Source organism: Alosa pseudoharengus, unplaced genomic scaffold (genome assembly GCF_046254945.1).
Source record: "Alosa pseudoharengus isolate Yale_2024_CS ecotype anadromous, Long Island Sound unplaced genomic scaffold, YU_APseudo_1.1 YU_APseudo_1.1_scf_10, whole genome shotgun sequence".
Taxonomy (NCBI): domain Eukaryota; kingdom Metazoa; phylum Chordata; class Actinopteri; order Clupeiformes; family Clupeidae; genus Alosa; species Alosa pseudoharengus.
Window position 1 is genome coordinate 16,370,365 of NW_027468565.1, and position 27,500 is coordinate 16,397,864.

General features: G+C 47.5%; 1 protein-coding gene across 1 annotated transcript in view; it reads right to left on the reverse strand.

The window, feature by feature from the left end:
• The window catches only part of wwox (WW domain containing oxidoreductase), a 201,632-nt gene that overhangs the window by 166,113 nt on the left and 8,019 nt on the right, over positions 1-27,500 (reverse strand). The window contains exon 5 of the mRNA XM_076265565.1: positions 23,999-24,105. Within this exon, the coding sequence (XP_076121680.1) occupies positions 23,999-24,105 (107 nt within the window). The remainder of the gene's footprint in view (positions 1-23,998; positions 24,106-27,500) is intronic.

Consider the following 27,500-nt stretch of genomic DNA (forward strand, 5'->3'; position numbering starts at 1 on the left):
AGCAACATGATGTAGTTATTTTACCTTGAAATAAGGAAAGAATTATTCACTCAGATTTAACATACAGATATTATGAAATGATAGTGGGCAGCACAGCAGTCATTTTTGGAGTTCAAAAGTGGCAGCTGGAGAGACCAAATGTGTTTGAAGTTAGAGTGTGAGAGGAAGGGTGTGTGTGCATGTGTGCGTGTGTGTGTGTGTGTGTGTGTGTGTTGGTGCATGTGCATGTGCAAGTGTGTGCATGTGTGTGTGTATGTGTGTGTATGTGTGTGCGTGCGTGCATGTGTGTGTGTGTGTGTGTAGGTCAGAATGTTTTCTCGCTGACACAGAGTTTGTTTGGCCTGCAGCTGCGCTCCGTTTGACACCGTGCTCCACACACACAGCGGCCACACACTGGAGCAGCAAACAGCAGGAGACATGACCACGACAGGGCCGCAGCACACACCAACTGCAGCGCTGGCTCTTTGGAGCCAACTAAAGGGCTCCAGGCCTCCAGTACAGTACAGGTGGTCTCTCTCTCTCTCTCTCTCATCTCTCTCACACACACACACACACACTCACACAAGGCAGGCCTGTGCATCAGCTTTGAGCTCCTGTCAGGAGTGTGTTTGGGAGACATGTTTGTGAGTGTGTGTGACGCTTCATGGAGCAGGAGGGTAAGATATTAGGTAAGGCAGTAATGTGTGTGTGTGTGTGTGTGTGTGTGTGTGTGTGTGTGTGTGTGTGTGTGTGTGTGTGTGTGTGTGTGTGTGTGTTTAAGTAAGGCCCAAGTGAACAGGGAGCATTTTCAGTGTCTCTTTGTATTCCTCTGCACACCTCTCCCTCCTCCCTCACTAAGAACACACTCATCCTCTTCAAGCCCTCTTGTATTTCTTCCCCCTACACCCACCCCACGTAAACACACACACACACACACACACACACACACACACACACACACACACACACACACACAAACAAACACAGAGAGAGAGAGAGAGAGAGAGAGAGAGAGAGAGAGAGAGAGAGAGAGCTCAATGGCTCTACAGGGGCAAATTAGATTTGCATCAGAAAGTGATGTAGATTGAAATAATGCGTCTTTATCGCGCAAGATATTGAGAGATTTGCTCCCAATATCCCTGACCACTCCAGGAGATCTGCTCACCGTGCAGAAATGCACCGCCGCCTCAGCCTGCCACGCCACACATACCTCGCCGCCCCATCTTAATGCAATCCCTAACGCTCCGGAATATTCCCCCCATCCTGGAATCAACCCCCACAATTTGCTTGTTTACCTCCAGCGGGGAGATTTGGCAGCTCAGCGATCTGCGCCGCAGGATTTAAACACGCTTCATCTCCGAGGCTGAGGCTCCGTGCAGGTGACGTCACCACACGAGACACGAGACATGAGACACGAGACACGAGAAACGAGACACGAGACACGAGACGGAGAGGAAAAGCGACTGAGAGGGCTGAGATTTATAACAACACACTGTTACTCAGGCATCACTTCAGCACATTTATAAGTGGATAGCTCAATTGTATGGATTTCAAAACGATATCCATTTCATTGCATTACAGTATACTGATAATTTCTTTCTTTCTTCTCACGGCTTGACAAATTGTTTGTTAGTTTGTTTGTTCTCCTTAAACCCTTTCACTGTAAAACCACCCGTGGTGTCTGTGTGCAGCTCCAAGCACAGAAGCTGTGCCCCTGTTGCACCTCTCCCTTGAGTGTGGCCGTGGATGGGCCCTGAGAAAGAGAGTAATTACTGTTTGCCAGGAACAAGGGGGAGGGTGGTAACGGTAATTAACAGATAAGATATCGCCTTGTTCAATTAAGGACAATAAGAGGGGAAAGGAGTCTTTTGATCTCCTTTATCGCCCTCAATCATCTAGAGACAATTCTCCTTTCCCCAGGCCAAATACATCTCCGCTTGACTCCAGTGAGTTCTTTAGATAGCTTTCATAAAATAGTCTACGGAACAAGCCCCACACCTCTCACAACATAAACTAAGGTGTGATCAGGAGCGGCTATATCTAAACCAAGAAAGAGAGAGAGAGAGAGAGAGAGAGAGAAGGAGAAAGGATAGAAGTAGAAAAAGGAAAGAGATGTGCGAAGAGGAGTTAAGAAACACAGAGCCCAGAGGCCATTTCAGGACAAGAAGAAAATAACTGAAGACGACGCCTGGGCGTGAAAAAAAAAAAGAGAAGAGAAGAGAAGGAGGCGTGAGGTGACCCTCTCTCTCGGCGCTCATTACGGGGCCATTACGGCGCGGGCAGCGTCACTCGCACTCCTTACATCACCTCATCATTAGGCGGTGTGAAAAGAGGCTCTTTCTCTCCTCCTGGCTCTAATTACCCAGCCGCGTCCTCACCGCGCTCTATCTCCCAGCCCCCATTATTCCAGCCACATAATGCCAATTATGGATCATGTCCAACAGCACAGAAACACATGCTAATGTATTAAATACATAAAGGGGCTATTAAAACATCACTGTAAGAATATTGCAAATGGTGGAAGACAAAACAAAAGCAGTGGTTTTAGCAATTACGTAACGTATTAGGGCAATTGTGTGCAAACTCAAGTTCCTACATGGGAATCTAAAGCCATTTCTTTAATCATCGTAAAGCCAAAGGAGGACCGATGGAGTTGGCTGATTGGAGACCCAATATTACAGCACACACTACACCTGTGGTGGTCCTGTAGAAGCGACACCAGAGAGAGATGGAGTAAGTGGAGGAGGGGGAGTGCTCTAGTGCTGCAGACTGAGTTTTTACACTCCTCACGCCACTGGAGCCCAGGCCTGCCATTACACAGCACACATCAGCAGGTGCACTGGGATCTGTAAAATACTGAGACTTGGTCCACACTGAGGGGGGAAATTGGTCAAAAATGCTCTCCATTCTCCAAATGCTGTACGTCCACACCAAAATGCTTAAATGCCCTGAAAGTGTTTGTTGTTTCGTAAATGTCATGGCAACCATAAAACACCATTTATGATTTTCCAATTTTCCTTCTACAACACAAAGCCAGCGTTGTGCACCTTGGAGGAGTATCATTTTCAGGCGCTTGAGAACTCTATATTAGTGTGGATGGAAGCACTAATACCGTGTACAGGGCCTAAGGGCTCAGATATGGCCACTCGTGAGGCATGCGCCAAGAAACGAGATAAAACTACGAGAACCGGAAGGAACGTGAGGGGGAGGGGGGAGGGGGGAGCGAGAGAGAGAGAGAGAGAGAGAGAGAGAGAGAGAGAGAGAGAAAAAAAGTGCCCTGGGGCATCATCTCTTCATCATGCATGGTCTTCATGCCATCACAGCCACGTATATATGTATAATCATGAAGTTGACGAAGCAGCCTAATACAGTTACCGGCTGAACCGCGACAGGGCCAAAGGTCAGCCAGTTCCCGGCTGTCAGCGCGAGCGCTGCTTGACAGGAAATAAATGATGCGTTGTAAACAAATTGGGTTATTGCTTTAATTCATGCAGTCTAATTGGATTTGTCGGGAGCGGGACTCGTTTGGGGAAGGGACCGGGAGAGAGAGCGGGAATGGGAGTGTGGGCGCCCGGAGATAGCGGACGAGGGGAGGACGTGGGGGGGCGGCGTTGGTGGTGGCGGTGGCGAGGGACAGGCCCTGTGCCCGAGCGGCGTGGCCATACCTGTAACCACATTACGGTCCGGCGAGCCGGACGGCCGGACGGCCTCCTCGCGCCGCGGCGGTAATGAGCACTGCTCCCCAAAGTTCATCAACGCTCGCCGTCCCTCTGCTGACAAATCGAATAAGGCTTCGTGTAAATCGAGTTTGACCGGGCCAGCGGTTCCGCTCATGCTGCAGCGCGGCCGTGCGCGGACTAGAAATAGCCAAGGAACCCGACTAACAGGAGAGATAAGTGACGACAAAGGAGAGGGGAGGGGAGGGGAGAGGGCAGGATGGACAGGGCAGGACATGGGTAGAGGAGAGCAGAGACACTCAGGACAGGAAACCCAGCAGCACAGTCTTAGAGAGAGAGAGAGAGAGAGAGAGAGAGAGAGAGAAAGAGACAGAGAGAGAGAGAGAGAGAGAGAGAAAGAGACAGAGAGAGAGAGAGACAGAGAGAGACAGAGAGAGAGAAAGAGACAGAGAGAGAGAGAGACAGAGAGAGGGAGAAAGAGACAGAGAGAGAGCTTTAGAATATGTGAAGGTGAAGTGATGATATCCAAAAATGTGTCATAATAAACCATAACTTCCCTTTAAACAAGATAATAATTATGGTCCATATCTCATTTGCCATTATATGCCAGCATATTTAAAAATACACATAGCATAAATATGGTCAGTTAAATTGAAGCCAAAATGACGGCAGTTACACAGATTATTTAAGAAGTCTTTACCCAACTATGTTTTCAGTTACACAGATTATTTATGCAGTCTTTACCCATCTATGTTTTCAGTTACACAGATTATTTATGCAGTCTTTACCCAACTATGTTTTCTTGAGAATTATCCTCTTCAGGTGACCCTGTGCATGAGAATCACATGACCTTGGGCTCACAGTGACCATAAAGTGTACAGTGTGCTGGTGTGCTGGGTCACAGCGACCTTACAGTAACTCTGCTGTCTGTTCACAGAGTGCTGGGTCACAGCGCTGTTTATGTAGCCTGTGTATAATGAGTATTTATGGCTCCATAGCCCCAACGAGAGGGGAGGAGTGCGGCCATCTAAAGAACAAACAGGCCGAAAACGAACGCATAAAAAGTTGGGTTCCGTGGCACAGATTACAGGAAACAACCCACATTTTCCTCGTTAAGTTATAGGTGGGAGCGCTTTAAAGCATGAAATTACCCGCGAGCCTCCCTCTCCAAATAACCTGGTTTGCAAACAAATGATCCATGCACACGCAGTAAAATGTAGATTATTGAAATAATAGGAGGGATTGAAATTTGCTGCCACACAAAAAAAGAACTATACAGCATACGCAGCGCAATTACGCCACTCCTTGCTCTCCCTCCACACCTTCTCCACTCTACGTCCTCACTCACTCCATCCTTCTGTTCTATGTCCTCATTCACTCCATCCCTCTACCCCTCTCACACATGCATGGGCTGAAAGGAAACAGAAAAGAGGTATGCGGTCTCAAGCATATAGATTTCTAATAGGACTAATAATAGATCCACACAAAAAGCTACAGTATGATGCGGAAAAGAGATTTGTTCTACGCTGGGGTATCTGAAATACCTTAACACACACACACACACACACACACACACACACACACACAAACACACTGGGTGTGATTTACTAATAATGTGGAAAAATATAGTTACTCAAGAGCTGTTGACTTCAGGCTTTTAAGTGATACATGTTTAGTAAACCACACCAGGATACACCATTAAGACAAAACAGCTCCAATTGCATGATCACTTGTCTCTGTCATTTCTCTCAAGTGCACTCCATGTCCCCATGCAATACTTCCATACATATCCATGTCACAATTGAAATCACTCTCCTCCCCTCCTCAAGGCAAAGAGGGCTATCTGAACACAGACAATCTCAGAGCCTCTCTCACTGTCCAGTCCTCCCCAGACAGCGTACGGGCTTCAGAGCGGCCCTGTCCAGGCCTGCATTACTCTGGACTTATGGACTCCATTTGCCATGCAGGGCGGCTCTTCTGAGGGCCACTTGCATGCGCTCGCATTTGCCACCTTCCCCTTTCTGTGAGCACAGGAGCTCCGCAGGGCAATCAGAGAGATTTACCTGCCAGGAAGCTTCCAGAAAAAACCGCGAGGCCAGGAGAGGCCATTCTCCGCATAGCCCCCTGCCACACAAAGACACTTCAGGGCCCCATTCCGCCGCCAGGAACAGCCAGCAATTTAGCCGCGCCAGTGTGGGGAACGAGATGAGGGGGCGAGAGGCAGGCTGAGAGAGGGAGAGGAAGCAGAGGAAACATGCTCAAGAGGACATCTAGCGGGTCAGTTCAGACCAGGGGATCTAGGGGGTCTCCTCCACGGAGGAGCACTGTGATGGAGGGATAGATGGACGAAGAGAGAGGAGGAGAAGCGAGAGAACTGAGGAAGAAAAACTGTAGACCGAGGGAGGCAGAAGTTTCAGTTGCTGTGGGTCTCTACGTTCGGATGACTTTGGCGAAAGCGAAATTAATCACGGTGGACTTTAGCGCGCGATGTGTTTGCCAGCAGTGTTTCTGTGTGCATGCACAGAGCAGCAGAGCAGAGAGCGGACTGCTGAATCTTTGGAAAGAGAAAGAGAGAGACGTCCGCGTGTCCATGGGTCCGCGTTTCACAAGGGTCACCGTCTCTCCCGGAAACTCGGAGTAAGCACTGACGCGGGGAAATTCTGGCCAGACCTTGGGGAAATAATCAAGCCATGATGGCTTACACTGTAAAAAATATATTTAAATAAATGCAGTCCGCCTTCATAAGAAAACCTACACATAATCAATATTAAAAATGCCATTAAAAAAAATATATATTTTTAAAAGAATCACAAATTACAACCTTGCAGAAAGGAGAAACAAATGAATAAAACTTTGTGAGGCATTACATCATAAGATACGCACAGAGTAAAAGGAAGTGAGTGGTGGAAAAATAAACAAAAGCAAAAAAAAAAAGTGTGTGAGGGGAAAAAACAGACAGAGGGATTTGCGATACGAGGGAATCAGATATTAGCGGGAAAAAATCTCATCTCCGAAACATTAATCAAACTCTTCACCTAGTGGGCAGCCATATGGTGGAACAGCATGCGGATCGCGCAAACTTGCTGATCCTCAGTAACGGGGTGCAATTAATTCCGCTGGCTGCATCCATCTCGACCTAACATTTCGACGCGCCGGGAGGAAGAGGCTCGACGGCGGCGCCCCGCTCCAAAACAGAGCGATCAGAGAGAGAGAGTGATGAATGTGGCCAAGATCTGAGCCCTCTTTCAGCCATGGAATGGGGGTGGGGGGGGGGGGGTGGTCAGGGAGTGGGTGGACGAGAGAACGGCTATCGGCTGGAGCCTCTGTAGGTTTCGCTCTACGGAGGTCTCTGTTCACAAATAAGACTTAAAGTCTTCTCTTAGATCACTACTACATCACACCATCACAACTTATCTCATAAAGACAGCAGTCCACTTCACATTTCCACAAAAGCATATCATGATGGTCTCCACTTCACACTTTACATTTCCACAAAAGCATACCATGATGGTCTCCACTTCACACTTCACATTTCCACAAAAGCATACCATGATGGTCTCCACTTCCCTGTGGCCTTTGTTGTATTATTTTGTGGTGGAACATCACTCTGGTAAAGAGACACCATTAGACCATTATTTACGTCTCGGATATCCATTTGCCTCAGCCAGACAAATTAGCCTCTGCCCCTACCCCTGCCCCAGACCATTGAAGGCCACACTTATGAATTCCTGGCCAGATCTGTGGTTTACCCATTTTCCCTGCTACAAAATGAGCGTCCTTTTAGCCAGTTAACGAAGCAGGGTCTCCTAGACCTAACCTGGGGTATCTGAGGGCAGAAAATGAGCTGCCGTTGGGATATTCCCCTGACCCTGCCGGCCTCCAAGCCCACACCAATATCCAAAACGACTTTGGGGATGCTTGCTTCATTACAAATCCTCCACCTCCTCCGTGTCCGTGCCCTCATTGTGCATTTCGGCCCTGTGCTTTATGGCCCTGCTGGGACTCCGTTAATGAGAGGAACTCCACGTCTCTCAACTTCCTGTCTAGTCAGGTCGGCATTTCTGCCCTTCTGCCTGTGATGAGACTAAACCTGATAATGAGCTGCATTCATCATGAGCTCGCCACGCCATGCCATCTCACACAAACACACACACACACACACACACACACACACACACACACACACACACACACACACACACATACACACATATTCTACTGTGTATTCTGATATACTATGAGAGCACATGGCCTCCCCTCTAAAAGCCCAAGATACATCTTTCAGAGAGACAATCTTTGTGTCTACACAGGGAGCTTGTGTTATAGCGATGTGAATAAAACTCTCCCAGTCCACACAGTTCATTTCTCTGTTCTGCTCATCTTTAGTAACCTGCAGCTGCACAGACTGAGAGGCAAGCTTGCCCTGGGACTGAGAAGGCTATTATTGGGTTTCTGTGAGCGACAGCACCAGAGAGGGTCGAAAAGGGAGCGGTCAGTAATCAGGGACCTTTGATGGCCGCCTCATCACCTGTTCTGTCAGCGCCTCTTTTCTTTATGAAGACCTTAAATAGGATCTGTCCACTCGCTGTGGTCAATATAATATTTCACCGATATCATTAGTGACTTATCACTGGTAGGCCTCATTAACATTAACCTAAAGCCATAATATTTTTGCAGCGCACCCAGCCGCCCACTGTGTTACCCTGGCGCCCGTCAGGCCGGCCTTCTTTATGGCGCCCATCCGTCTCTGCCACGTGGGGATTTATGGGGGTGGGGGTGGGGATGGGGGGTGAGTTGGGTGGCACTCGAGGGGGCAGCCTGGAGTCTGGAGCTCATAGACCCCAGCTCAGGACCTCAGTGCTGCTCTCTGTGTGTGGGCTGGAAGCTACCGCTATGGGTCTGTAAGCAGATGTGAGAGATGTGTGTGTGTGTGTGTGTGTGTGTGTGTGTGTGTGTGTGTGTGTGTGTGTGTGTGTGTGTGTGTGTGTGTATGTTCCTATGCATGCATATTTGTGAAAAAATATCCGTTTCCGTGTGTGTGTGTGTATAAAATAACTGTAGCCGTGTGTGTGTGTGTGTGTGTGTGTGTGTGTGTGTGTGTGTGTGTGTGTGTGTGTGTGTGTGTGTATGTGTGTGTCATTACATTTCTCCTGAGACTGCCTCCCACTTCAGCCCCAGTATCCAGTCCTCACGTGCCTCCTGCTGCTGCAGGCCTCAGTGCAGCCCCTCAGTAGAGCCTAGCGTCCCTCTACACCCCCTGGACCAGACCAGAGCCCTCTACTCCACTCTACTCCGCTCCACTCTGCTCCCACACTCCACCACCACACACTCCACACTGGTACTTACCTGTGCCAGGCCACGGCCCACTGCCCTCCAGCTCCAACCTGCCCCCCATCAATCAGCTCTCGTCACTGTGTTTATGCACACTCTCAGAAGCAGCCCCAATGTTATCCCAGAGAGAGGGGGAGAGAGAGAGAGAGGGAGAGAGAGAGAGAGTGAGAGAGATGAGACCAGAAAGACAGAGACAGAAAGAAATAGAGAGCAAGTGTCTGTGTGTGTGCGTGTGCATGTGTGTGTGTGTGTAAAAGAAAGAGAGAGCAGCAGACAGAAAGAAAGAGAGGGAGAAAGAGAGAGAGAGAGCGGGCGGCTGGTGGCCATCATTAATCAATATGTTGGGCTTTATTTGTGATAATTCATCATGACACAATATTAATGGGCCACTGTGCCCTTCAGAGGTGAGCCTCATGCAAATGAGAGGAAGAAGCAATTAACTTTAGAGCGACGCACAGATGATTATAAATGACAAGGATATGTCAATTACCGCTCCCAATAAAGAGAGACAGGGCTGGGAGGGCCATCCATCCACTTTATATCCCCTTCCTGGCACAGACAGGTTACGGCCGTCTGTGTGTACACACACACACACACACACACACACACACACACACACACACACACACACACACACACACACACACACGGGCCTAAAACAACACTTGCCTTACTAACATACCCTTCCATTATAAAAGCCTGAGAGGAGCACTGATGTAAAACGCATTCTCAAATACCCCCCACCCCAAACCACACACACACACACACACACACACACACACACACACACACACACACACACACACACACACACACACACACACTAACACACACACTAACACTCACTCACATGCATATGTGTATACATCTAAAACAACACTTGCCTTTACATGAGTGGTGCAACCATCGATCATAAATACTTCACACACACACACACACACACACACACACACACACACACACACACACACACACACTATTAACTGTATGCAGACCCCCACCCCTTCTTGTGATCAAGGCTGAAAGGCATCATGGGAGCTCATGAGTGTAAAGGCAACAGGCGGGAGGCGCTGCCCTCTTAGCCTCACCAGCAGCGCTTACAGGGAGGGGGTCACCACCGGCCTCCACACACTCAGCCCCAGCCCCAGGCTGCATTTAATTGACCAAAGCCATTAACCAATGTCTGTCAGTGTTGTGTTATTTCTCTTGGCAGTGTGTGTGTGTGTGTCTGTGTGTGTGTGTGTGTGTGTGTGTGTGTGTGTCACAGCACACGCTGTTAGTGTGTGGTGATATGATTGGCCCTGGCAGAGAAATGACCCTCACTGCTCATGAAGTGGTCATAATTTTCACTGTCACTTTGCATTACCATGCGCATTACTTCACTGTTCACAAAACATCTCCTCCTCTCGCTCAAACACTCTCTCCCTCGCTTTCTCTCTCTTTTTCACCAATTTCTCTCCATGAGACAAAAAAAGTTCATAGACACACACACACACACACACACACACACACACACACACACACACACAAATGCCTTAAAAATTGCATCTCCTTTCTACTCTCTCCCCATCTGTCCACCCCTCTAGTTCACTCTTTATCTCTCCCAGTCCTTCAGTCTCTCACTCCTTCACTCTCTCTCTCTCTCCCTCCATCTCTCCATCTCCATGTCCATGTCCATGTCTCTGGCCTGCCCCCACAGAGTGATGATGAATGGGGCTACGTGGGGAGTCTGGGGCTGCAGGCCTGCTGCTCTGCTCCACGGCCGTGCTGGTCACCACTCTAATCAAGGCTAATCAAAAGTCATTAGATGCCTATTAGTGAACCACTAGTTTCCAATTAAGAGACTCCTGGGCACGGTCAACCCACAAACAAAACTCACACAACACAAATATAAACACACACACACACACACATACACAAACAAACACACATACACACACACAAATGAGTGCGTTTGGGAGGGAGAGAACATCCTCAGGCTATTATACAAACTATTAATCCAAATCTTCAGTCCCAGTCCCAATATTTCTGCATCCCTAAAAGAATGTGCACACAACTACACACAATCCACATGAAAAACACACCATGTACCAAAGCACACAAATACACACGCTGCAGTCAATGATAGTTACAGGCCAGCAGATATCACAGTTGTCATGCACGTAAGCATGGTAACATTGAAAGAAATGGTTAAGAGTAATGAGTAATGCCTAAGAGTAATATACTGTGCTGCAAATGGAAAAACTACCCAGTATTTAACATGGTCTTTGCCTCTGCCAACACCCTTCACCGCTGGTCCACTGTCTAACATTAGTTACTGACACACACACACAACAGACACACACACAACACACACACACACAACACACAACAGACACACACACACACACAACAGACACACACACACACACACACACACAGTCCAGGACCATGAATATGTGATCCATGTAAATGAGTCATATTCAGCATGCTACACCCCAGCAGCGAATAAACACAAACTATCCATCAAGGGCCGATGAAAAGATAATGATGAATGCAGAATCTCTGTCCAACTTGTACCAACATACACACACACACACACACACTTGCACGTTTCGGCCAGAAGCCAAGCGGCGAGGACAAATGATGTTAGCGTTAGTTTAGGGGGGCAGGTCAGAGAGGTCCAGCTGCTCACTGAGAGAAAGAGAGTCCTCCCCGCTGAGCAAACAGGGCTAACAGGAGTCCAGCCCCAAATACGATGACCCACAGCACACACACATGCATTTATATGATGAACCACAACACACACACACACACACATGCGTTTATATGATGACCCACAACACACACACACACACTAATGCTATCAGCTCTTTCCAACAGCTTACTCTATTTTGGGTTCTGTTGCTTAAACACATGCTAAATGGTTAAAACCAATGTGTGCAAGATAAAAGAAAGGCCGACTTAATCAGACACACCTATAAGTCTGTGCTGATTAGACACTCACAGACATACACATATACACACACGCAAGCACGCGCGCGCACACACACACACACACACACACACACACACACAGACACACACACACACACACACACACACACACACACACACACACACACACACACACACACACACACACACACACACACACACACACACACACACACACACACACACACACACACACACACACACACACACACACACAAAACTGTGCCCTGGGACATGGTCTGCACTGACACCTTTGGTCAGCACAACTGTGTGGCTTCTTTAATGACAGTCCAATTTTCATTACTCGCAACCCCCTCTGTCCCCTTCTGAGAGATCCAAGCCATCCAGGCCAACAGAACCCTCAAGCCAGCCAGCTCAGGTCACATCAGTGAAGTGAAGGGTCACTTCACCTGTCACCTGTACCTGGTCACACGCAAGGCCAGTGTCTGAGGGGGAGAGCATAGTATCATAATCAGTTCCTATGAATGTCATGAAAGAAACAATCCCTATGTTCAGACATATTGGTCAGATTTTGGCTTGGTTGCATTGACCAGTGCTAATCTAACACTTCATACATACTCTCACTACCACCCCACCCACACTCCTACACACACACACACACACACACACAACAGGAAAACACTCTTCACACAAATAAAACAATATTGCCTGGCCGTCCCCAGTAGGCCTTGGACACAATAAAGGCTCTAAGTCTCAAGCAAACACACTGAAGCACTTCTGACACCTCGGGGCGGCCCAGTGCACCCTGGGTACATGGCTGCCCGCGGATCAAGGCTGAGGGGAAGCCAGCGCCTCGTGTCTGGCCTCTCTTTGGGTCCTGGAGACAAAATGAGGGCTTAACCTGTAATGTGCTGTACACGTCCCCTGACGACACTTCAGCATTTAGTGCTGGGAAATTAGAGTGCTGCTTTTTCCCCTCCATCTCTCTCACTCTGTCTGTCTCTCTCTCTCTCTCTCTCTCTCTCTCTCTCTCTCTCTCTCCCTCTCTCTCCCTCTCTCTCCCTCTCTCTCTTTCTGTATCTCTCTTCTCTCATTCCCCCTCTGATTTGTGCTGCCTCTTTCTTTCTCTTTCTGTCTGTCTTTTCTTCCTCTCTCCTTTGCTTCCTCCTCTTATCACTTTCTATCACTCCCCTCCCCCATCTCTCTTTCTCTTTATCTCTCTTCAGTGTACTCCCTCTCTCTTTTCTTTGCCCTGACTGAGGCAGCGCTCCTAACACAATTCCACACATGAGGAGAAATGAAGGTGAGCTGAAAGGCTACGTCACACACTCTGCATAGTATAAGTATAAGTGTATATACTCTTTTGATCCCGTGAGGGAAATTTGGTCTCTGCATTTATCCCAATCCGTGAATTAGTTTAACACACTCAGCACACAGTAAACACACAGTGAGGTGAAGCACACACTAATCCCGACGCAGTGAGCTGCCTGCTACAGCGGCGCTCGGGGAGCAGTCAGGGGTTAGGTGCCTTGCTCAAGGGCACTTCAGCTGATCCTACTGGTCAGGGTTCGAACCAGCAACCCTCCGGTTACAAGTCCGAAGTGCTAACCAGTAGGCCACGGCTGCCCTAAACTGTTTACACCATGTGCTTGCATAATGTGTTTGATATGGTAACACTGTCTCGAATTGAATACAACACTAAAAGAAGTTGGTGGTCCCTTTATTAGTACATTATCCGGGAACTCATAGTGGACTCCTTGTTGCCATAATCATACTTGCAATAGCAAGGCTATGTGTGTAAGAAGGTGAGTTGAGACACAGGTAAGAAGCTACACAACTGCATACCGCTCAATCAACTTGTCAGTTGTGTCAGTTGTGTCAGTTGTGTACACCAAATTATCCTCATTCAGTCTTGCATGAATGAAGAAACTAATAAGCACTAGTTTCAAAAAGCAGAACAGTTACATTTACCACAATCTTCAATTCAGTCCCTTCATAATCTGGTGGAGAGACACAACGATGCAGATTCTCTATCCAGGGAAGACGTACCCATACTGCACGCTCCACTGAACAGCTGACAATTATTTACTGTCTGAGTCATTTAAATGAAATATACACATTTTATTTTATACACATTTCAAGGCTCTGAGTTTTATTGTTAATCATGTGTATGTTGGCGAGTGTGAGTGTGAGTGTGTGTGTGTGTGTGTGTGTGTGTGTGTGCATGTGGACTGATGAAGGTGTAGACAGTGGAGGCATTCCTGATTAATGATACTATAGACCAGACCTGATTTATTCATCACATCCACAGGATCCCTAAACACACACACACACACACACACACACACACACACACACACACACACACACACACACACACACACACACACACACACACACACACACACACACACACACACACACACACACACACACACACACACAAACACAAACACAAACACAAACACACACACAAACACACACACACACAGCATATTCAGTGTGACCAGTCAGACCGTCTCTATTACCCTGCTTCATGTGTTACTCATCATAAATAATGTTTTTTGTCCCATATCAAATCCCTGTAGGGGATAGATTTGTTCTGATCCAGCTCTTAATAATCATTGTCATAGACATCATCAGCAGAGACAGGAAACTAATTACCATTTAATTTGGCTTTTTTTCCACGAGGTGTCACAGTCAATCATTTCATCTCTAAGGACAAAAAAACAACAGCAGCCCTAAAGGATAGAGTCTCTATCGCGACATCCCATCTGACAGAAGTTACCTGTGTTTGCCGTACAAGATTAACAACACACATCGGCGCCGACGCAAACGACCCGCAACGGAAATCAACTCATTTGTAAACAGCGTCAAGCATGAAGGTGAAAATGAGAAAAAATCGTCGCCTCTCCCAGGTGATGCCATCATCACACCTCCCCGCGTGCCACGCGGCATACGCCCGCCCGCCCGCCCGCCTGGCCGCCTGCCTGCCCGCACGCTCGCTCGCTCGTCACACTAAAGGAAGTCTGGCGCTTCCCCTCAAATTAATCCTCGGCTTCTAATCTGCGTGAATCACAGACCTGCGTAAAACGCACCTGCTTTTAATCTACTGCTCCTCTGATCCAGGCTATTGTCATGAATGTGGGATTATCTTGTAAGTGCGCTGATATATTCAGAGGGCGCTGATGACCGAGCGGCACGGATTTATCATCTGCTAAATAAACATGTAGACGAGGCAGCCTGCAAATGAAGCCCGAAAAATCTTCATCCTCCCCCCGTGAACACAGACTGCGGCAGCAGGCAAGATGATGGAGCAGGTTTTCAAAAGAAAACAAATGAGGTGGGACCTGATGTAGTTCTGTAAAAAAGATCTGGCCTTTTCACTTCTTTCCACCTTTTGTACACATTTCACTGGGGATCCATGGCACTGAAAGCTGACTGTCAAATTCTGCCCACTTTTAGACCTTCCAGTATAATAAATGTGTGAGATACATTGTGGATGAGAGCCTCATCCTGGAAGTTGGAGACAGACTTGCTAAGTGCCTGAAGAGGGGCAAGCATGCGTGGCCAGCCTGAGCAGCACTCCTGAAACTGACTTGTCAGCGAGAACACTGCTCCTTCTTCTCCTCTTAAAAGGAGGACCCCCTCCAGCGGCAGAGAGACAAATGAAGGGATGAATAAATGAAAGAGTGAATTAGCGGCAAACGGGGGGAGAGTTAAAAGCAGCCGCCCGCCTGACCTGCGACCCCACGGCCCATCATTAGGAGCCGTGGAGACGCACAGAGACCACACCACCCCCAACCCCCCCATCCCCCGTCCTCCCGACATGCAGAGTTCCTGAGAGAGGCTCAGGCAGGGGTCAGCGAGAGGTCAAGCCTCAGAGAGCAGGTGAGCGTGGGCCAACGGTCACGTGACGGCCCTGCAGAGGTAGGCCATGAGAGCTGATTAGTGGCCTGGCTGTCCTGGGGCAGCTGACCTCTCACTGCCGCGCAGGAGGGCAACCCCGACACCCCCACACCCACCCCCCCACCCACCCCCTAACACGCTCTGCACCGCACACAGGTCTGAGGATGAAAAGACACCGCTTCCATCCCACCAAAAAAGATTCAAAGACAATATTCTCCCTCGGACCGGGGGAAGACAACCATCTTGACAGATCTTGGCGTCCTATTTTCCTCTTCACTGGATGATATTAAAAGGTTTACCATGACACATTTTACCTTATAAATTGTCAGTTTATGGCTGTGGTAAAACCTCTCTTTATAAAAGTACAATAAACTGATACAACAATTCAATTCCAACTTTTATGAATGAAGAATGGAGGAGATCAGAAAGCTCAGAAAAGGGAAAACAGTGCCAGAACCAGAACTAACATGAGTCTGAATTGTCTCCGTCTCTAAATAGAAGCATTTTAGATTGTCATATTTAGATTATCATAGGTTTTTAACTTCCTGCATGCCTTGTGACAAAAACATCCCTTAAGAGAGACAGGGAAAGTTGTTTTGTCACTTAACTTTCATTGTTACTGTGTTTGTTTTGGCAAAGAGCACTTAGCCAGCATGCGCACGTGTGCATGCACAAACAAAAGACATCTTATTTAATGGAGTTGTTTGGAGAGATAGAGTATCTCCCATCTGTACTTCTTTTCAAAAGGGGATCTATATTAAACCCAAACAGGAGATTCACACAATGCCCTGTCATCATTCCGCTGATCAGATTGAGAGCCGGGGTCGTGACTGGTGACCTGGGAAATGACCTCACACTTCCTCCTTTGCTCTGTATCAGGCAGGACAGGCCAGGCAAACAGCAGCACGAGACTCCGCTACCCAACATGCAGGGTCACCCAAGAACACCACACAGAGCAAGAAACACAAGAATGAGTACAGGTATACACACACTCACACACACACACACACACACACACACACACACACACACACACACACACACACACACACACACACACACACTCACTGAGAGCAGAGAGAAAGAGATGAGCTCTATATTCACACACACACAACCACAAACACATAAATGTATGCACACCCACATGCATAAACACACACACAAAAACGTGCGCACACACACACACACATGCACACACACAAACACACACACAGTCAAAGAACAGCAGGGTCAGTGCAGCTGGGCAGAAAAGGAGCAGTCGCCTCTGCACCCCCAAGGGCACCAGCAAATGCCCGTGGTCAGCGATTTGGCCGTGTCACTTCCTGTGTGCATCGGTGGCCCTTCACTGGGCATCAGGGCGCCCCTCTGACGTGGCCTGTCAACATGACACAGGACGTTAAGGCACGCTGCCTCGCGGCCACTCTTCCAAACTAATCTGTCTCCAAACTCATCGGAGGGCTCCTGAAAGGTCCCGTGCAGCACAGACACAGACACACACACACACACACACACACACACACACACACACACACACACACACACACACACACACACACACACACACACACACACACACACACACAGAGAGAGAGAGAGAGAGAGAGAGAGAGAGAGAGAGAGAGAGAGAGAGAGAAACACACACACACACACAGGCTCTCTCTTGCTCTGCTGTCCCTCTGCTCTCCCTCTCATTGCTCCGTTCTGTTTTTCTCACGTTCACGCTCACTCTTTCTCTGGCTTTTGTTCTACTTGCTTCTGTTTCCGGTTTCTTCTCTCGTGCGCTTCTCCTTTCACCTTTTGTTTGGTCAAAAAAAAGAGCCCATTTCACCAGGCCACACAACACACACGTTTATCCCTCTCACTCTCTCTCATATCCCCCCTCATTCTATTTCTCTGGACTGACACACAGATGACCCACTTTACAGAACCGAGCACAACAAAACGTCGGGGGGCAATACAGCTTATCTGTTTTCAGCCATTCGGACTGCAGAAGGGGGAACCCAGACAAACGGAGGAGACACGCAGGAACCCTCTCTCCATCTCTGCCCCAGCCAAGGGAAGAAAAAATTCGGGCTGCACAGCACAGCACTGCCCTCTGTCCCACCGGACGCACAGGCGGTCATCACCAGCACCCATTATCTGCTGCTCCACAGCGGCCCTGGCACAGAGGGGCACCATGTTTATGTCAGGTCAGCTATCTAAACACAGGCCGACTAGAATGGATTACAGTGCCCCCAAAATAGGCCGGTTCCAGCACACATCTGATCAGGAAGCTGATACACTAATGGGGCATTTAGGGGTATTTAGGGACCTACACACGCAGTGGTGATTCCCCTCGGTGTCCGTCTATGTCTATCTGTGCATCTGTCTCGCTGTCCATCTACCTGTCGAGCTGTCGGCTCCAAAGACTCCTGACTCATCCCCCCCTGTCTGTCTGCCTGTCACTCAGCTCACAGCTCTCTCTCTCTCTCTCTCTCTCTCTCTCGTTCCTCCACTGGCCTGGCGATGGTGGATATCGGAGCAGGTGGGAGCCCAGGACTCCCAGGGTTCATCACCCACCAACCCCTCCGTCTTCAGAGACTCACGGGCGGCGCTCTCTTCAGAGCCCTTCCTCTCGGCTGGTGCCCTCTTCACAACTCCACAAAAATATACAACACTGGAACACTCAAAACATTCCCATCACGGGTGCAAAGTATTTCCATTTCATGCAGCCTCATCCACTTGAATTTCTATATTCAATAAAAGAGCCATTTTTTCCACTTCAAATTCAACTCCTCAATTAATAAAGCATCACTCAGTTCAGTTAGAATTTCAATAGCTTGTTTTCCTACTAATGCTGTGTGTGTGTGTGTGTGTGTGTATGTGTGTGTGTGTGTGTGTGTGTGTGTGTGTGTGTTCATTAAAGTGTGTGAACATTAATCAAGAATCAACATTATAAAATGTGCATCACACTCGATCAGTCTCTGGTGAGTAAGATTCCTTAAAAGACACGAGACCCATTGACTTGAAGGCTGTGCTTTTTAAATCCCCCCATACAGATTTCTTTTATTCACGTAAAAAAGCTTCCATTTGACCCACACTAATGTGATCCTTCCTGTATTACAAGGTTGTGTTTGAGGGTGTGTGTGTGTGTGTGTGTGTGTGTGTGTGTGTGTGTGTGTGTGTGTGTGTGTGTGTGTGTGTGTGTGTGTGTGTGTGTGCTTCCTTCCCTCCTCCACCGTTCCTCCACAATTCTCACCGGAGTTGTGTCTCGTCCTAATTGGTTCCAAAGCTCACCCTAACAGCACAACACATCTTCCGCGAGACACCGGCCATGTTAATTTCCCTTCCCACCTCCTAAATGCGGTTTCATAAAACAACGGCAACATGCTAACACGAGGCCTGGGTGAGCAATTAGAGTGATTACAAAGCAGCTCATTAGCATGGGGAGGATCAGGCCCGGGCGTTGGGGTGGAGGGGGGGGGGGGGCGGCCAGCCCACCGGCCGACCGGCCAGATATTCAGCTCGGTGAGGGGAGTGGAGCGGCGGGGGCCTTGATCGGGAGTCCAGCTCCCCGGAGACGCCATTACACAACCCTCGAGGGGGGCTGGACTCAAAGATAAGCAGAATTTTAAAGGCAATCAGGAAAACTAACGGACGCGCAGGCTCTACACACACACACACACACACACACTCACACACAAGCGCGCGCACACACACCACACACACACGCACAAGCGCGCGCACGCACACACACACACACACACACACACACACACACACACACACACACACACACACACACACACACACACACACACTCATATTCATACTGCTTCAGTGGTTAACCAGCAGTTTAACCTGCTGTTATGGTGGGATTTACCTTCAGGGTTACAGACATACAGGAATGCAGAGCAGCGTCTACCAGAGTGCAGGCAACACCAGCTGATAAGAATCTGCCGTAAGCATACAGGTAGAAAAGATTCTCTGACAACTTTATTGTAACAACAGACTGGGAAAGAAGACCAGTGGCCTTAGCTTGGCAGCCCAAACCGATGAAAACTGCTGTTTCTGCTGGCCAGTTGTCTCTGGCAATAAATTCAGCCAAGGCATGGATTTTGAGTAAAGGTAGTGCCAACATATTCTTCTCTGACAGGGAATATTTGCATGTGCCAATTACAAACCATCACTGTCCGAATCTGATTCATCTGTCTGCCAAAATAAATCACATTCAAGTCTGGCACATTATGCCTACATGTTTCTGTAGGAAGCAGGAACAAGCCTGTATTATAGGTTAATGCAATGAATCTAAATCTAAATAACCAATCTAATCTAAATGACTTCCGGCTGACAACATCCACTTAGTGCCTTTGAGCACAGCTTTCCCTCTCTCTCTGAACTCTCATTTTTGGTGCATGTGTTGCCATGTCCAACAGCTGCTCTCCACTTCTAGCCATTTTGTCTGTCTTCTGTCTTCTATCCAACTCCTACAAGCATTAATGCAGGACTACATGTCTTACTATGTGCAACACAAAAAGAGGTAAATATGAATGTTATCTACACACCCATCTGACATTACAGATCCATTTCCACTCTCGCTGTACACATACACGACATGTATGATGCAGCTGTGGAGGACTGAATGGACAAGATGGGGGTGGAGGAGCCCCCTCTCCCCAGACCCCAGACCTGCTGGAGCTTTATCTGTGCTGGCCCAGTGCACATCTGTCCAGGTTTACAGCCACCGCGCCCCCACAGTAAAGGACACCCAATCACCCCATAAACACAGCCAGCAGGGGCCCCCGCGCATGGCGTAAATGTTTATCCTTCTTTTCAGTTCTAAAGTCCGCTAATGAGCCCCCACACATCTGCATCACTTGGCCACAGACAACACACGGAGAGAGGGGGAACCATACAGGCACCGGACCAGGTGCAATAGAACCAGCACACATACACAGGCATACACACACAAACACACAGTAACACATATACATACACACACATACACACACAAACACACACACACACACACACACACCCACACAGTGAACCATAAACACACACACACACACACACACACACACACACACACACACACAGTGACACATAAACACACACACACACACAAACACACACACACACACACACACACACACACACACACACACACACACACACACACACACACACTTGAAATCTAAAAGTGATTAGCATAGGTGACATATTCAACATGACACGCTCAGCTAATCATGATTTAATAGATGTTATCTTGAGGTTACGTGCAACACTCATCCAGTGTAAAACAACAGGATGTTTCCAGAGGACATGTCTTGCCATATTTCTGCTTACTGGTAACGTTAGTGATGATTCACTCTTTAGTAAAGGCTGCTTTTGTTATCTAAGACCTCACGTGCCTGTCCCTCTAAGTCTCTGGACAGTACTCAGTGGAGAAGGTCACTACTGAGCTTACAGACGTGGCCCCAGTGTCAGGAGTGACCCTACTCATCCTCCAGCCCCTGGTGTGACCTTTCACCCTAGTAGTCATATCACCTCTTGACCACTGCAAAGGAGGGAAGATGGAGGCGGATGAATGCGGGAATCAGATAAGGGCTTCGGAAGGGGTTACTGGGCATCTAAACTTCCACCTCGCTCACACATGCACACACCCACGCACACATACACATGGACCTGATTCAGCACGCAGGTGTTTCATTCCAGCGCCCCCCCCCCCACACACACACACACACACACACACACACCCCACCCCCGACTTACACACACACACACACACCTGAATCAGCAAGCCAAAGTTTGCACAATCCCAGTCGACCCCATCGCACACTCTATCTCTCACTCACACACACACACACACACACACACACACACACACTCACACACACACACATGCCTGAATCAGCTCATTGAGGTCCTATGGAGCATTTGATCAGTGGTGTGTGCTGGACTAGAATGAAATCATGCAGGAAGAAGGAGTTCATGCCCACCAAGCCAAGCCTATTAAAGCCCTTTTTTATGCATCAGTGGCGTGATAAACCTGCCCCTGAATCTAATTAATGCTCCTGACACATAAATACTGAGCCTGGCTTTGCTGGGGTGAGGTGGGCCCCTGCATAAGGTCATGTGAACAAACACTTTCATTCAGGTGCGACAGATCACCGCGACTACAACTTTTTCATCAAAGGACTGCTGTACGAGGTTTGGAGTGAGATGATTAAACATGAACTTTAAAGAGAGCTCCACCGGTGAGAGCTCCGTGCCCTGATGGATTGCGGTTTAATGGTTATCATGAAAAGCAGACTTCACAGTTTTGGCAGCCTAAATGGAACGTGCACTGACCTGGAAGTAGATAGGATGGCCTTTCGTACAGGGGGGATTCCAAAATACGAGACTTTATCAAAATAACCTTAAACACTGGAGCGTGGGAAGACAGGCCAGTCCATCCATCATTTGGAGATTAATTTCCCTCGGCCTGTCCTTTCCTGAATCTATTAATACCTCTGCAAAGTGTGCATTTCCCTCCCCAAAGAGATTTATTCTGATATCATGACTTTCATTATTCAAACTGGAATTCCCACCTTTTGGGGGCGCCTATTAAATCCAATACTTTTTAATCAGGAAGGGCAAATGTTTCCTTGATAAAGCCTTTTAGATAGCACTTATTCACCAGGGCACCTTCAGAAGCAGTACGGAAAGAATAGATTTACATTTTTGGAAAATGAAAACATGCAATAATTAATTTCTTGCAAAATGTAGGACTGCCTGCAATCAATCACTTACAATTACTGACCTCAGTTGCCTTTCAGTTTTCTCTACCAAAAATGATTTTTATTGATTCATTTTGTTCATTTTTTCATTGTTTTTCTTACAGTAGTTCAGACCGAGAACAGATCCAATCCTTTCCCAACATTAAAGAGTTTTCTTTTTTTTGTCCCTCACACTCCTTTGTCCCTGTAATTTTTATCCCACTCACAGACACACACACACACACACACACACACACACACACACACACACACACACACACACACACACACACACACACACACACACACACACACACACACACACACACACACACACACACACACACACACACACACACACACACACACACACACACACACACACACACACACACGTCTATACCTGTGCCTGTAGGTGCTACCTGAAACTCTGCATTAGTTCAAACATGTTGATTTAGAAGCTGCAGAGTAAAGGTATTATCCGTGCCAGAGCGCGGCTTTGCCTCCATTAGATATTCTGGCGAGTGTTGAAAAGCCTCAGATTCCCAGTAATCTATAGTTGGGCTGTAATTAATCAGCTAATTCCGGGCGTGAGGCTGGAGGTAATTAAAGAGCCGCTAATGGCTTATTCTTTCTGCTCCAGCACCTACATTTCATTTGTTTATTTTCCCAGAGTCATAAATCTGGGCGAACGACAGGAGTGCCACAATATTAGTGCAATAATCAAAGTTAATTATCAGACGCCCCGGCCAACCAACTCCCTCTTCAGACTAATAAGAGGCACTATCAGAGAGATCAGTCTCCCCGAGCGCAGCATAGTCGGGCAGGCCGCCACCCTGCCACCCCACCCCCCCTCCCTTCCCCCTCAGAATCTCACATGAGGCACACATTCAAAAGAGAGACTGACAATGAATTCTGCAGCAAAGGAATGAGACAGAGAGGAAAATACGCTATGACCAGGCAGAGGAGGGACACTGCTGGGGCCTTTTAGGATGGAGATACCAGAATGGCTTAGAGGAATCTGATCCAGACATGTCTAGAGAATTATTTGCAGCAATTTTCTAAAATTTTCTAATTGTGCATGCTCTTCTTTTAAATGTATCTTCCACTGAAAATGAACACAAATAAAAACAATGCAGATTCTTCCCTTTCCTCTGAGATTACTGCTTTTTTATTTTCAAATATTTTCATAAAATGTCATCTTTCAAAAAATTATAAATGAATTCACTCTGAATTACCTTCCTATACATCATACAACTGCTGTTACTGTTGTCTTGTCTTGTGTGGCTTTACAGGAGTACAGCCTGTATACTGTACTGCACACTTGGTGACTGGTGTAAGTGTGAGTGGTGCAGGCAGGCAGGCTAGGCTCATTTGTGTGTGTGTGCATGTGTGTGTGTGTGTGTGTGCGTGTGAGACACTCACCCACTCATCGAGGATCAGATTGACAGCTTTTGTGGCTCGCGACAGGTTCCGGCAGGCCATGATGACGTGTGCGCCATGCAGAGCAAAAGACCTCGCCGTCTCGAAACCTGCAGCCAGACAGCACACACACAAACACCACAGATTACTCCAGCGCCATACTCCGATAACTTCCTGGTGAACTTGCCAGTGCGCTCAGTCGTGAGTTCAGACAGGGTTGGCAGCAGACGACTAGCATCCCCGCACGGGTGGGGGAGTTGAAATCATATCTACAGGAGCGATAGGCTCTCCATACTTCCAGCCCCAGGCGCCTCGTTTGGCCAGTTTATCAGGCCTATACCAACCGATGAACAAGATTGCATTAATGTAGTGGTGAGTGGCATTGGCAACTGCACTGATAAAAGACTGAAATGTCCCCAAAGGGCTTCTGTAGCAGAACTGACATATCAACCAAACTAAGGGCAAGCGGATCGAAAAAGAAAGAACGCTTTTAACACTGGTCTGATGGATGGCAGCTGTCTTCACCACAGGTTAAAACTCTATTTGGTTTGTGTTTGGTATTATTTTGGCCCATTTGACAAACCTTCCGAAAGCAGAGCTACTTCAAAGAAGCGGAGATAAGGCTGATTCACACAGGCTCTGATAGGAGCGGGCCTCCTCTCGCTCCGAGTCGAGAGACGATCGCTATTTCGTGCGGTTGTGATAAAAGTGCCCCCATCGTACCCAGCCCATTACACCAAAAAGAGAGGAGACAGAGATATGGACGGGAGCTCATTCCCAAACCCGGTCTAAATGGGTCAAACCAATCGGCTGAAAGGCTTCGACTAAATGAAACGAATCTTCATCTGGTGGCACAAGTTCAAGAGACTGAGCAGAGGGCTTGAAAAGTCTGTGTTTTCCTTTGACTCATTAGAGGAGAGCAGAGGTGAGCAAGGTCTGTTTTTCCTCACACAGAGATCCCTTCTGGAAATGCCCCAGACAGTATCCTGTTCTCAACAAACCTAGGACCTCAGAGCACACAGAGGAGAGGCCCTGTCTGCTGGAGAGAGCTGGTGACTAAAGGGTTAATATATATGTGTGTGTGTGTGTGTGTGTGTGTGTGTGTGTGTGTGTGTGTGTGTGTGTGTGTGTGTGTGTGTGTGTGTGTGTGTGTGTGTGTGTGTGTGTGTAAAGCCACTTGGTCAGGGAGTGGCGAGTAATCTGTTCTGCATGTGTGAGGCCCTGTAATAGGATGCTAAAATATGCATGGGATGAGGGCAAGCACTCCTAAAATATGGTGTTTGTGTTTGTTATGCCAAGCCACACTTTAAAATGGGAGTATTTTTCTCCCGTATCCACACACACAAACACACACACACACACAGACACAGCCTTGATTGATAGTCTGACCTAACATCCACATGCAAACGAAGTGACTCTGACAGTGGGGCCTGGAGATTCCGCCCGGCAGACAACTCGCACGATAGCGCGGATTAAAATGAACTTTAATTAGATTACGTGTTAATCTGATTTTCATTAAAAGGCAAACTAGGAGCCCTAATTGTGACGCGAGTGCTAAAGAGTAATATCCATTAAAAGTCAAAATTGGAGCGGGATCGGAAGCTCTCTCTGACAAGCGAAGCATGGAATTAAATTATATGACACCTCATTAAGAGAAATGGAGGAAACTCCACGTTTGAGTCCAGACACTCCATCATCTTAGTGGGGGAGGAGGGGAAGCCAATATATAAACATGCAAAAAGGATAAAACGCTGCATTCAGATTTTTACCTCTTCCTCTAAACAACTGACGGGAAATGAAAAATGCATTCACCTGTCATCTAGAGTATGTCTTAAAAAGTCTTAAACTAACACAAGCTTTAAAGTTGTCTTAAATGTCTTAAAGTAAGACAAAAGATGGGGTAAAAAACCTTAATCAGAAAAAATGACCATCAATTTATTGCATTATGCTGAAATGATTTCTCTACGTTCGTACCTTTAAAGTGTGTGTATTGTATCTTTAACACTATTAAAGGCACCTGTGAAACCGTGCACATAAGCTTAGTCTCATGCACAGCTAATGGGCGACATCCTAACAGCACCATAATGAGCAGCTGTACTGCCACACGCCAGGGCAGGGCCATGTAAGGAGCGTGTACAGCAGCGATGATTGTTTCGCTCCTGATGGATATTAATTGACACCGTTGTTTTTCCTGATGGAAAACAAATTAAAAACAAGAGCAACAACACCGGGGCCTGCTGCTGCTGCTGCTGCTGGCTGCTTTATTAATGGAGAAGAAGGAGGGCCTGACATCTAGTGCCACAGGGGCTGTGACTGCTCCTGCTCCTGTTCACTCTCTCACACACACACACACACACACACACACACACACACACACACACACAGTATGTACATGTTAACAAACGCACCCTTTCAGGAGAGGTTTACAACATCATCTGGGTGTTTTACCATTGAGTTCAGTCACTGCAACACTATGCTCTGCTTTTCTCTTTGGTTTGGATGGGCATAACTTACACCTGCCAACTTGCCCAGAACATCGCTGCAACCCAACTCAAATCTGCATTCACGTAAAAATACACAAGACAACAGACTTTTTTTTGGAGTTTAGCTCATTTAAGTTCCAACTGACTGTATTTGGCTTTGTGCAGTGCAGCCACCTATAGTGACATAATTTACTTGCTGATCCAATCATTTCCAGTATAATTTGAAATGATGGGATTCCGTCTGAAATTCAATTCACTAGCCTTAGCTCCACAGTAACTGTGCATTGGGCAGAGCCAGGCTAGAATACACCAGCTCTAAGCATGAATAGAGGGGTCACTGGAGTAACACAAACCTCCACATTGGCATTTACTTAGTAACTCCACTGTGTTTGAAGGTGACTCTTAATCACCTGTTATTACATATTATCCATTCTTATTGTTTTCTCAGACATCATAACATCTTTTTACCTCCTGACTACTAAAACCAGCCATGAGACACACTCGACCGACAGCTCAACCGACCAAAGCTACCTCGCAGCATTCAGAATAACGCATAACTGCACACTTTGCCGTTTCAGAAATAACATATACCAAGATAGCTAAGCTATTAGCTTTCAGGATAGCGTCATCCAACCTAGCTATCCCACTGTACCTGAACCACAAGGCTCCGGAACACACCCTTTTCATTTTCCCCAGAACACACCCATGACTTCTGTTCTCTTTTCTAGTGAATTCTGTCTCCTTCTCTGTCATTTCAGCAGATCTCATCTGTAACCTCAACAACTCCATCTCTCTGACTGAGTTTGATATATCGATAAATCATCCCGTTGTCTGCAACATATGGTGTGCTATGTCTTTTCCTTATTTCTCACTACAGAGAGATGCCATAATCTTCAGATTTTCAGTAACATGGCCACGTGGAGCAAATAACATGAAGGCAGCGCTGAGATCTCTACTACAGGCTGCTGATTTAGTGATTTCATGGTCTATTTGTCTCAAACGCCCCACTGCTCCACATTACA